The sequence below is a fragment of the Thalassophryne amazonica genome, chromosome 21 (assembly GCF_902500255.1).
Source record: "Thalassophryne amazonica chromosome 21, fThaAma1.1, whole genome shotgun sequence".
Lineage (NCBI taxonomy): Eukaryota > Metazoa > Chordata > Actinopteri > Batrachoidiformes > Batrachoididae > Thalassophryne > Thalassophryne amazonica.
The window spans coordinates 23,202,663-23,215,345 of record NC_047123.1 but is presented as its reverse complement, the minus strand read 5'-3'; the positions used below and the strand labels follow the sequence as shown (position 1 = coordinate 23,215,345).

At 41.7% G+C, this 12,683-nt stretch overlaps 1 protein-coding gene across 1 annotated transcript in view; it reads right to left on the bottom strand.

The window, feature by feature from the left end:
* The window catches only part of syne1a (spectrin repeat containing, nuclear envelope 1a), a 218,844-nt gene that overhangs the window by 163,571 nt on the left and 42,590 nt on the right, over nucleotides 1–12,683 (bottom strand). The window contains 14 exon segments of the mRNA XM_034162578.1: nucleotides 578–744; nucleotides 3,653–3,776; nucleotides 4,667–4,854; nucleotides 4,954–5,052; nucleotides 5,139–5,366; nucleotides 9,229–9,385; nucleotides 9,477–9,637; nucleotides 9,719–9,859; nucleotides 10,523–10,690; nucleotides 10,789–10,953; nucleotides 11,173–11,281; nucleotides 11,380–11,588; nucleotides 11,670–11,831; nucleotides 12,015–12,149. Coding sequence (XP_034018469.1) covers nucleotides 578–744; nucleotides 3,653–3,776; nucleotides 4,667–4,854; nucleotides 4,954–5,052; nucleotides 5,139–5,366; nucleotides 9,229–9,385; nucleotides 9,477–9,637; nucleotides 9,719–9,859; nucleotides 10,523–10,690; nucleotides 10,789–10,953; nucleotides 11,173–11,281; nucleotides 11,380–11,588; nucleotides 11,670–11,831; nucleotides 12,015–12,149 — 2,213 coding nt within the window.

The window sequence follows — 12,683 nt, the reverse complement described above, 5'->3', positions numbered from 1 at the left end:
ATTACAACTTTGTTTTGCCTGTGTACTATCTCATAGACGTGCTGTATCTGCCACCTGCTGGATGGTTACTGTAGCTGAACTTACAGGCATTTTGTCTACCTCCTGAACATGGGTTGTGTGTTTGTCGTTGCTGCGCTCTGCCCAGCTAACATTTAAGATGGCAACCACGAGGGGAAACATGATGCCCACTCCGCGGGCAAATACATCCCAAAATATACAAAAGAATAGGAAAGTAAAATCTGAATTAAAGAATAAATAGTATGTGTTGTTGGGGATGGTGACAAAATTTTTTCATAGATACTGCATATTTGTGAACTCAAAACACTGCTTCGAAATTTTTCAAAAACTTTGAGCTGCCCATTTTCTGAGTATTGTTCTGCAGTCAGAAACTGAAGATTTCATGGGTTGACCTGGCAACTGTTGGATGGTCCAGGGATGTGCATCTATATCAAATTATAAATGTCATATTTAAAGGTTCCATTCAGCACAGGGTCTATACGTGCATTAGGATGTTTGCTGTTTGTGCATTAATACAAAATTAAATATTCTGTAGAACAATCTTAAAAGAGACAATTGCCTGTGTGTCACACTGTTCTTCAGAGAAGAGCATCTTTCCTTCAGTTGTGTGAGATCGTCCGTAAGCTCGTTGATGCGAGCTGAAGGTGCTGTGGGATACAGACCCAAGCCATGGTTCACAAGACCCTGGAGGAGAGCTTCATATGACGGCATCTCAGTCTGTATTTCCTGTACGCATAAATGAAATAGTTGTGGGGGAAAATTAATATTGTGCAACGTCTGAGATAAATATAAAAGTAAAAAATATAGTAGATTAAAAAAAAACAGAACCACAAGAATAAGATAAAGCAACTCTCATGCCTGGCTGAGTTTTGTGGCAAGTTTTCCCAAGTTATGGCATAGAAACTGGATTCTGAGTTGTGCTGAGCAAGACATCTCAAGTTGAGTACAAGTTAAGCCAAGTTAGTGAGGAGTTTGACCGAGTTCCAATGAACACTTTTGGCATCAATGCGGTTTTAAATGACCCTTCCTGACTTATGCCAGGCTGGCACGAGTACCATATTTTATGGACTATAAGTCGCAATTTTTAAAACATGTTCCGCTGGTCCTGCAACTTATATTTGAAAGTGAATTATATACAGAAAAATATTGCACTGTAATCTATGGCCACAAGATGGCACCATCTACATGTGCCAAGCTGCTCCTGTAGATTTATCTGAAAGATATACAGTAGTGTTCAGAATAATAGTAGTGTTATGTGACTAAAAAGATTAATCCAGGTTTTGAGTATATTTCTTATTGTTACATGGGAAACAAGGTACCAGTAGATTCAGTAGATTCTCACAAATCCAACAAGACCAAGCATTCATGATATGCACACTCTTAAGGCTATGAAATTGGGCTATTAGTAAAAAAACGCAGAAAAGGGTGTGTTCACAATAATAGTAGCATCTGCTGTTGACGCTACAAACTCAAAACTATTATGTTCAAACTGCTTTTTTTTTTAGCAATCCTGTGAATCACTAAACTAGTATTTAGTTGTATAACCACAGTTTTTCATGATTTCTTCACATTTGCAAGGCATTAATTTTTTTGGTTTGGAACCAAGATTTTGCTCATTTACTAGTGTGCTTGGGGTCATTGTCTTGTTGAAACACCCATTTCAAGGGCTTGTCCTCTTCAGCATAAGGCAACATGACCTCTTCAAGTATTTTGACATATCCAAACTGATCCATGATACCTGGTATACGATATATAGGCCCAACACCATAGTAGGAGAAACATGCCCATATCATGATGCTTGCACCACCATGCTTCACTGTCTTCACTGTGAACTGTGGCTTGAATTCAGAGTTTGGGGGTTGTCTCACAAACTGTCTGCGGCCCTTGGACCCAAAAAGAACAATTTTACTCTCATCCATCCACAAAATATTCCTCCATTTCTCTTTAGGCCAGTTGATGTGTTCTTTGGCAAATTGTAACCTCTTCTGCACATGTCTTTTATTTAACAGAGGGACTTTGCGGGGGATTCTTGCAAATAAATTAGCTTCACACAGGCGTCTTCTAACTGTCACAGCACTTACAGGTAACTCCAGACTGTCTTTGATCATCCTGGAGCTGATCAATGGGTGAGCCTTTGCCATTCTGGTTATTCTTCTATCCATTTTGATGGTTGTTTTCCGTTTTCTTCCACGCGTCTCTGTTTTTTTTGTGTCCATTTTAAAGCATTGGAGATCATTGTAGATGAACAGCCTATAATGTTTTGCACCTGCGTATACGTTTTCCCCTCTCCAATCAACTTTTTAATCAAACTACGCTATTTTTCTGAACAACGTCTTGAACGTCCCATTTACCTCAGGCTTTCAAAGAGAAAAGCATGTTCAACAGGTGCTGGCTTTATCCTTACACAGGGGACACCTGATTCACACCTGTTTGTTCCACAAAATTGACAAACTCACTGACTGAATGCCACACTACTGTTATTGTGAACACCCCCTTTTCTACTTTTTTTTACTAATAGCCCAATTTCATAGCCTTAAGAGTGTGCATATCATGAATGCTTGGTCTTAATTAAATCATGCTCTCAAACTGAAAGAGCACGAGCTTGAATAAAAGAGGGAATAACCTAACCTTCATTCACCTAACCGTTATTCAGCACTCCAGTTGTTTGCACTTTGTGGCACACCCAGAATACACAATAATTTTTGCTGAGTAAACTATACTCTGCCGGTGTAGCAGACCGAATGGTCCGCCCCTAAAAATTGCTCCGCCTTTTGCATCTGTGCATGCATCATTTCGGCAGCATGTCTGAGATGGAGTCTCTTCACCCAAAGCAATCAAATGGATTAATGGGATTATTAGCCATCAGATGATAAAGGTAAAACCTCTTAAATCATTCTAAAGTCAGTTTTAAGCAGAAACGGGGCTGTTTTAAGCAGAAACAAGGTGAAATTCTGTGACGCTTTGAAATGTCCAATGCGCAGTGAACGCATCGGCTAGCAGCTCGTTTAGCCGCAGCACTCTGATCGCTTTTGCTGCCTTTTATTATGAAATAATGCTGAATTTATGTTTCAGATATCTGTCGCTGATATAGATGATGACTGGTGTGCAGTTTGAAGCAGAAATGAGGTGATAATCAGTGAACAGCATCATCAGGGGGGACCGAGTTTTAGGGGGACCGTTCAGTCTGCGACATGGGATAACATTTGGTCCCAGTCTAAACAGAGTAAAATACACTCTATTATAGAGTGAAATCAGCTCTACCGTCTTGTCAAATCAAGTGGTTGTACTCCAATAAGAGTTGCTTTCACACTTTGATAGAGTTGATTTTGCACTATGATAGAGTATATTTCACTCTATTTGGACTGGGACCAAATGTTATCCCAGCAGAGTAAATTTTACTCTGCAAATTTTACTGTGTAGCAACATATATATATGGCCCTGCAACAGACTGGCATCCTGTCCAGGGAGTAAGCAGTTGAAGATGAGTGAGCGCACACACATACATACACAAATACCCCCTTGTGCAAGTTGTGCACAAGTTGTGCAGAGTCATTGGGGAAACTTGCTGCCAAGTGTGAGAGCTACTTAATATGCAATAATAAAAATCAGTAGAAGAATGAAATAAATTATTTACCTGAACATGTTGTAATTCGGTTCTAAGCTTTACTTTGTCAACAGAAAGCAGTTCTGTTTCTGGACAGCAAACAGACTCACATTTGTCAAGCCAGCTTTTCATGGAGGAAATCTCCTTTTCAAACCTGGAAATGTCAAAGGCGGCAGTTTAAAAATACATTCTCGGGCAATTTTGGCTTCCCATCCCCAAGAATGAATAGAACCAATATTGATCAAGTGATAAATTAATACCAATGAGAGCCTGTGATGTTAAATCACACAGAGACACGCGCACACATTGATGCAGTCTTGTAATTTTATTTTCCATCTGATTGTGGCTCAGTATCAGTGACATGGTCATAATAGAGTTGCCATATCTCACCACAGCACCCACTGCCATAAGTAATCCCTCATACATACACCAGCAGGGGACGAAATGAGGTTGACTGTGAGGAAAATGCAACTCACACACACACACCCACGCTGACGTACATATGAACCAAACTGAAGTTCAACAGTCGAAAAGGAACCCGAGCCTAGCAGGAAAACGGCTAAACAACAAGCTCCAAAAGCTCGCTCACTTTTAACAGTTACCACATGACTGAGTCATTATTTTCCCCACCTGAATACAAAACAATTGCTTCGCCGAACGTCTCGCGTGCGAACAAAGAGCGAGATAAGAAAAGCCTATTATTATAAAATAAACGCAGCGGCTGACATAACGAGTCAAAGGCCAGATCTGGTGCCGCTGCGTAGACGGGCATTGTGCTCCAGTGAAGCAATGATGTAGAGAATAAAGGAGATTTTGGAGAAAGAAACAATACGAGAGAAAGGAAACCAGAAATGTTCAACTATAATAATCAGCGAGGCAGCAATTGTTGAGACGAGAAGACAAAAGCGAGCACTCTTTGTAGAATACAGAATTTAAATTAGGCAATTTGTTTTCTTTAGTGCAATTTTGTTTATAGATGGTCAATTTTCTAGATCGAGAGGAAAAAAAATAAGCGGAAATGTGACATGTTGCTGTTTATAGTACCTTTGCCACAGAGCAAAAAGGCGCTCTATTGTGGCTTGCTTTGCTGCTGCCTTTTCCACGTTCTCTCCGTGTTGTCTCTGGAGGTTAGCCACCTCTTCCTCAAGTTGGCTTTCCTCTCCAAACCTCTTCACAGCTGCAGAAAAAGCAGTCAGCCTGGGTTGCAGCTGCTCAATACTGTTGCAGACCTCCTGGAAGGAATATAAACGCACTTCTAATCAACGTCACAGTTTTTGATCACATCACCCCATATATGGTTGGATGAGAAAGGCAAGTCGAGGTTTTCTCACCATGTGATCCTGAAGGCATCTGTAGGTCTCAGATGATGATGTACAATACATCACCGGACAGTCCAGCTTCTCTTTGAGGTCATTTGCCATTCTCTTGGCCTGATTGGTATTTTAAAAATTAGTTCTCTATCAGTCAGTCGAATACACTCTCACATGAAATCTCTTAATTATGTCTTTTTGCACACCTGTTTAAAGTTGTCATTGTATCTCTGCCTGTAGGCGACAGTCTGGTTGAGTTGTCTACCAAGTTGCTCTACTCGTCCTTTCAGTTCTTCCCAGTAGTGCCTCAGGTGAGCGAGTCGAGCCTGGATACGCGCAGCCTCCCCCGGCGTCACGAAACCAGACAATGCTTCATAATCGGTCTCCATGTTTGCCAAGGCTGCCCTTCTCTCTTCTAAACTCGCGCCCACCACCTGCATGGATGCAACCGCAGAACAATGACAGCAAGCAAAGTACGTGGGTGGACATGAGTAGGGAAAGGTGCATTAAGCAAAACTTCACAATGCTTAAGGTAAAATGGGAGGCAGCAGACTTAATGACAATACTTTTATCAGACATAAAAAGACTTTTGTCTCACTGATCTGTCTGTCAGGTGCAAAGTCTGCATGAACCCACGGTGCCCAGAGCAAACATCGATAAACTTACCATTAACGCTGCAAAAACTGATATCTAAGAAAGCAAAAAAAAAAAAAACTTGTTTAAAGAAAGGCTGACTTAATTTTTGTCTAAACAGAAAAATAATCTTGTCAAGCATTTTTTACGTAAGAAAAAATGTCTTATTTTGGGAAAATGTATCTGGCTTTTTTTAAATAAGTTTTTCCAGCTAATATCAAGCTGTATTTAACCAGCAGCAAGGAAAGGCACTGGATTTCAAATCATCCAAGCAAAGGAACAAGATGGTTTTCCATATTTTAAGACCCAGGCTAATGTATAGAAGTAAATCTGTGCCATCAGAGTTTTAATTTGAATTTTTAAGGTTGATTTTTTTTTTTTTTTTTTTTACTATTAGCATCAGAGTTTGAATTTGAATTTCTAAGGTTGAATTTGTTTAGTATCAAAATATTCAAGCTAATAAATTCAACCTAAAAAAAAAAAAATTCAACCTCAAAAAATAGAAAAGCGGGGAGAAGCAACGATCCCTGCAATGTACCACGTCTTCTTCTTCTTCTTTCGATTTGGTCTTGGTGTCACATGACCAATGGAGCAATACGTGATTGGCTGAATGCTGAATGATTGACACAGGCATCAATCGCTTCTCCCTGCCTTTCTATTTTTGAGGTTGAATTTTTTTTAAGTTGAATTTTTTTTTTTTTTTAGATTGAATTTTTTTTTAGGTTGAAGTTTGTGAGGCTGTATATTTTGATACTAAACAAATTAAACCTTAGAAATTCAACTTCAAACTCTGATTTTGATGCTAAAAAAATTTCAAACTTACAAATTCAAATTCAGACTCTGATGGCACAGATTTACTTTCATACTAATCTTAAAATAAGAATTCTGTCTAGTTTTAAGGCACATTTTGATTATTCAGTGTCTAGACATTTTGCTGGTTTTGAGAATTCTAACCAAGTAAATATTTCTTACCCCATTGGCAGATTTGTTTTTTGTTTTTTTTTGCTTAATACAAGACAATTTGGCTACATTTCAGATTATTTGTCTTATTTTGAGAGGGACAGTGTTTGCGGTGTAACAACTGGCACTTTTCTGCAGATAGGTTTTACAAAGTACAGTTCACTGATTTTGACCTTTGACCTTCTCACCCCAAAGGCAATGGGCTTCTTGGGGTCACATGACTAACACACATACCAAGTTTGGTGACAATCCAGCAATTAGGAAAGATATTATTGCGCTTAAATATTTGAACAAAGTGTGCTCCTTGACCTTTGACCTGTTGACTCCGAAACCAATAGGCTCCTTGTGTTTAATATGCTAATGCATATACCGTGTTTGGTCACAATGAGGCCAGTACAACTGAAGAAATCTCACTTAAGCCCCTTTCACACCGGGGCTGCTCCCAGTTGCTCCCTGTGGCGTCATGACGACGCAGGAATACGAGGTCTGTTAGAAAACTATCCGACCTTTTTGTTTTTTTAAAAACTATATGGATTTGAATCATGTGCGCTTGCATCAGCCAAGCTTGAACCTTTGTGCGCATGCGTGAGTTTTTTCACACCTGTCGGTTGCGTCATTCGCCTGTGGGCAGGCTTTGAGTGAGCACTGGTCCACCCCACTCATCGGATTTTCATTGTCAGGGAAATGGCTGAGCGATTGGACCATTAAGGACCATTACAACTGGACCATTAAGGACCATTACAACCGGATTAAAGACGGCCCACAGCCGCATTGGGACGGAGCCGCAATGGCGCACAATAAAAAGCACGCCCGTGTTGGAAACCATTCAGAAGATTCAGACGGCTTTTGGTGGCTTTTCAGTCGAGTGAGTATCCGAGAAATTGTGTAACAGCTGGGCATGTCATAACTTGTCCTGTGAGACTTCCAACATGGACGTGCTTTTTGTTGTGCGCCATTGCGGCTCCGTCCCGACGCGCGAATTCCTCTGCACATCTTTCATTACAAAATCTCCTGTAACAGTGGAATGTGCCACAAAAGTGCTGGTGTACACCTCTTCTGCAATTTCTCTGGTAGTTAGACAACATCCCGGATCAACACAGCCTTCACTTTGGAAAAGATCTGGTCGTTTCAGCCTGTCGATGACTGCTCGGAGCGCGGCGTGCCCTCCGCCGCTGTGGGCCGTCTTTAATCTGGTTGTAATGGTCCTTAATCTGTGTGACGCCCAGAGTATCCTCACCGAAAGCCGTCTGAATCTTCCGAATGGTTTCCACCTGGCTGTCTCTCACAGTTTCTGGAAAAATTTGATTCAGTGCTGCTCCAATCGCTCAGCCATTTCCCTGACAATGAAAATCCGATGAGGGGGGTGGACCAGTGCTCACTCAAAGCCTGCCCACAGGCGAATGACGCAACCGACAGGCGTGAAAAACTCACGCATGTGCACGAAGGTTCAAGCTTGGCTGATGCAAGCGCACATGAGTCAAATCCATATAGTTTTTAAAAAAAATAAAAAGGTCGGATAGTTTTCTAACAGACCTCGTATCTGTGTCAGGTGCGTGCAGCAGGGGGCAGAGAGGAGGTGAGAACGCAGCCTGCAGGTTCTCTGCACAGAGAAGTCAGAGTGCACAGTTTGGCTGCAGACAGACTGTGCACTCTGACTTCTCTTCTACTTGTTGTTGTGCTGAGCTGCAGGGCTGCGCTCTGAATTCTGTTATAGTTTATCTTTCCTCCTTTGACCGCGAGATGCATGCGCGCGCGAACCGTCAAGCAAATGCGGAGATGTCTGGAGTTCTACTTGATGTTGACATGGCCTGTCTCAGGACTTATGCCCTTTTTTGTCCTTTTTTAACTGTGATGTGAGGGTTTGAGCAGAGAACAAGGAACTAAGGCCTGCAGCCAGACTTTTTTTTCTTTTAATTGTTCACATGTGCGCGTGTGAACGAACGTCCATGAGTGGACTAGAGATGTCTGGACTTTTTACTGGATATTTCTAGCAATCAGTCTGCATTTTTTTTTTCTTCACCGTGTAGTTTTTACTGCATTGAGTACACGGTATAAAAACAATTCTGTGTGATTTATACTGTGGGAGCAATGGAACACAGCAGGAATCATAAATTGGCTTCGAGTCACGCTGGGTAACGCCTCTTTGCCCCGACTTGCACTGGAACCACTTCCTTTCTGCGTCGAGCACGGGACGCCAAAAAAATTAAACAGGTTTAATTTTTCGGTCGTCTCGGCACTGAGTTGCTTCCGTGCGGTGTCGTCATAATGACGCACAGCGCAACTGGGAGCAACCGGGAGCACCCCCGGTGTGAAAGGGGCTTTACAAGTAAATTGTCGCATGACTGACTGACTGACTGTCACACACATTTTCTCCAGACTTGCATAATCTTCACATGGCTGAGGTCTACACTAAGTTCTATTTTCCACAGTGCGATCTATTTATTTTAGTCATTGCTGAAGAATGGACCCAAATCTTCCTTGGGGGGCAGATTAAAATTTCATTTTACTTCATGTTAACCTAAATAACCCCGAGGCCACACAGATACCGTAGACACAAGGCCAGACGTGCCTTTCTCCTGACACCATGCCACTGTTTTAGATAAGACTGTGTAAAAACTGTAGCTCCAGCAGGAAGGAATTATTAAAATAACTGAAATTCACTTAAAATGATTGACACAGAATGAAGGTTTGTATGTCACATACCTCGACTGTGCTAATGTGTATGCCCAGAAGCTCTGAGGAGGAGGTGGGGTTAACAGACTCCAGCTTCTTCTCGTTCTCACTGATACACAAAGACATGTCCTCTAACTCACTGCTGAGACGCTCCCACCGCACAAAAACCACTTCTAGTTGGATAACACTGGAACACATCACATTCAATACGATCTTTTTAAGTCACAGTCCAGCATCATTTAAAGGATGCAGGATGTAGAGGGGACAGTGGTACCTACTTCTTCTTGAGATGGTCTTGAATTTGTATGATGGCGTCTCTAGTGGACTGAGCCTGCTGTACAAGAAGAGTTTGATTCTTTGGTCCGAGCTGAATGTCCACCGCCTTCTCCAACAGCAAATCTGCTTGCACACAGCAGTCCTCAGCCGTCTTCAAAAGCTCCTACGGACAAGAAAGAAGCCAATAAGTCTGCATTCTGCAAAATCAAAGTCTACAGTTCCAATGAGCAGTGCAAACTCGGACCTTGTTGTGCTCCAGTTCAGTTCTCAGACTGTCCATGCTGTTGAAAATAAGATGTTTGTGCAGCTCATTGTTGGTATTGCTGATAAACTTCCAAATTGTCTCCCTCTCTGCCTCAAAATTCTGCCAGGAAGACAAAGTAGCCTGAAGATAATAGAAAAACATGACAATATTAGTAGGTACAGAATCATTAATCCCACATGGATACTCACACGTCACATTAATAAAAAAACAAAAAACAGCACAAAGTGTTGTGACCATTTCACTACAAACAGTAAAGAACTGTTCAGTGTTTGCAAAGACTGTATGAATTGTCATCTGAATTGTGTTTTCACACTTGTGCGCAGTGGTATGGGGTTCCTCAAGGATCAAGTCTTGGCCCATTGCTATTTTCTTTCTAAGATGCACCATTTGGTTGGATTATATGGGGTTAATTACTGCTGTACTTAGGACACATATATGTTCATAACTGTTTCTGCAGGTAACATGTCCAATTCTGCAAAGGTTGAGGCCTGTTTGGCCTCAGTGAAAAATTGATGTCATCTAACTTTCTATGCTTAAACTCAGACAAAACTGGGCTGATGGCCATCAGTTCATCTAGACAGACATTTATTTGACCATTTAAAGACGAACATGATGTTAGAGTTATACACTTAAACAGTTGGAAACCAATATGGATTAAAACGGAAAGAAAGGCTGTGCAAAGGATAAAGTGGTTCAGTTTTGGACACATTTAATGCTCTTCTTGTTCACTTTATATTAATTTACACTTTGCCTAAACAGTCTCTTGCCCCTGCATAAACTCACCTGGTCAATAAGGCGGAGTTGTCTCGCTTCCTCAAAGTCCTCAGCATCCAGGATCCTGTTTGCCTGATCCTCTGCCTCCCTGCCTGCCCCATCTACCTCCTCCAGACTGTTGTGCACTTCCTCCCTCAGCTCTTCATACTGGAATGCAGCAGAGGACTCCTCACCCCACTGAGGAAAAAAATCAGAGAAGATTCGCTACAAAACAAAAGTCCCCACACACAAGAGAGAGAGGGACATTTTTAAACATTTAGCAGATCTTGGAATACCTGACAAAGTGAAGACAACAGCATCCGCAGGTCAGCCGAGAGTTTGGTCAGTGCCATTCTCTGCCTCTGGACCTCCAGTTCAGAACTAACATCAGAAAGCTCCACAATCCGGCTCTGGAGCCACAGCAGGTTCTCCTGTCGACTCTCTAGTGCTTCTTGCAGAGCCTGGAGATGATTAAAGCATGAAAACAGGGAATGCAGTCAAATGATGAGCTACAGTAAATCATGACCCTGATGTGGAGACGCTGACTTTGACGTGTACCCCCATCTTTCAGAGACGGACACGTCAAGCTTATCCTTGTCGTCTGAGATTTATTTATTTATTTATTTTGCTTTATAATTGCTGTAAAATCAAACTAAATTTAAGTCATCTCTGTTTTCCACCTGAACAGTAGCATCCGCATCCTCCCGAGGGCTGGAATTTCTTGCTGTATCATTCAAGAGCTTCACCCGTTGCCTCTGAGATGAAAGCCAATCAGAAAGCTCACAGAATCTAGAGGAAAATACATTTTTTTAAAATTCATTCAGCAAGGAAACAGCCTGACATCGAACGTTTTTGGGCTTTAATTGCATCGAATGATCAGTCTTCACCTCTCGTTCCATTCCTTCCATTTATCTGGATGCTGCTCCAGTTTGAGGTGGGTGCTCTTGATTTGCTCTGTGAGCTCTTCCGCAGCCCTCCTGGTGGCGCCGAGTGCTCTGTACGCCGGGTCGTTGTCAGGTAAGTTACGACACAGAGCCTCCATGTTCCTAATCCTCTTCTCACACAGAATCATGGGTTTGCGTTCCCTGAAGAACATCTGGAGTTGAGAAGAACATGAGATTATGCAGCTAGGTGTCACCTTTTTTCATAAAAATCTGTTCTGAGACTCCAGGCTCACTCTGTGCTCTTTGATCACTCGCTCACTGGTGCATGTGTAAGACAGTGTTTGCATTTCTCTCTCCAGCTCTGCTCTGTAGTCCTGCATAATCGCACATGCATGACTTCGCTCCACCTCCACCTTCAGACGGACCAGGTGAAATGGAACCTCACCTTGGATGTCCTATAGAATGACAGCGATCAGACTGCTGCATAAGATGAAACAAGATCTTTCCTCACATGCAATAAAGAGGGTTTACATTTTAAGGACTAAGTGCAACCTAAATGTTTTCTGCATTAAGTTAAAAACTCATCGGCAATGTGCCTCCAGAGACACCAAGTCTGTTATAGACTGGCAGCTTCTGACCTTCCACTGTTTGTGCAGCCTGCGGACAGTTTCTTGCAGCCCATGCTGTTCCTCCTCTGGTAAAATATCAGTCAGCTCATCACATGCTTTCAAGAACACGCTCAGGACTCGCTGGTCCAACTGGCTAAAAAAATCCTGCAGAAAAAATTGCAAAATAAACATTAACGTTGAAAACTTCAGTGCACCTTATCAATGGCAACATGCCAGAGCTGGGTGCATTTGTGCCGTAACCCTCAAGCGACCGAGTGGGGTCATTTATGACCATGGGCATATATTTTTTTCCTAATTTTAATTGGAAAAAGTTTCCTACCATGAATTTGTCAATCTGTTTGTCCTGCATTTGTTCATAGAGATTTGCTAGGCTCGGCCAATCTGTGTACCAAGCAGTGTTGCCATAGTTACTTTGAAAAAGTAATCCAATTACTGATTACTAATTACTCCTTGAAAAAGTACCTTAGTCACTTTACTTTACAATTACGCAATTGTAAAAGTAACTAAGTTAGATTACTGGTTACTTTTTTAGTTACTTTCACCAGCTGCCGACAACACCCCTCTGCCACCTCAACATGAAAATGATAACCTGTTTTCCCAATACTCACTTTATACTCACCCTTTCTTGACTTCAATGAAAATAAATTCTTGTCATATAAAAAGTAAAATAAAGACCTC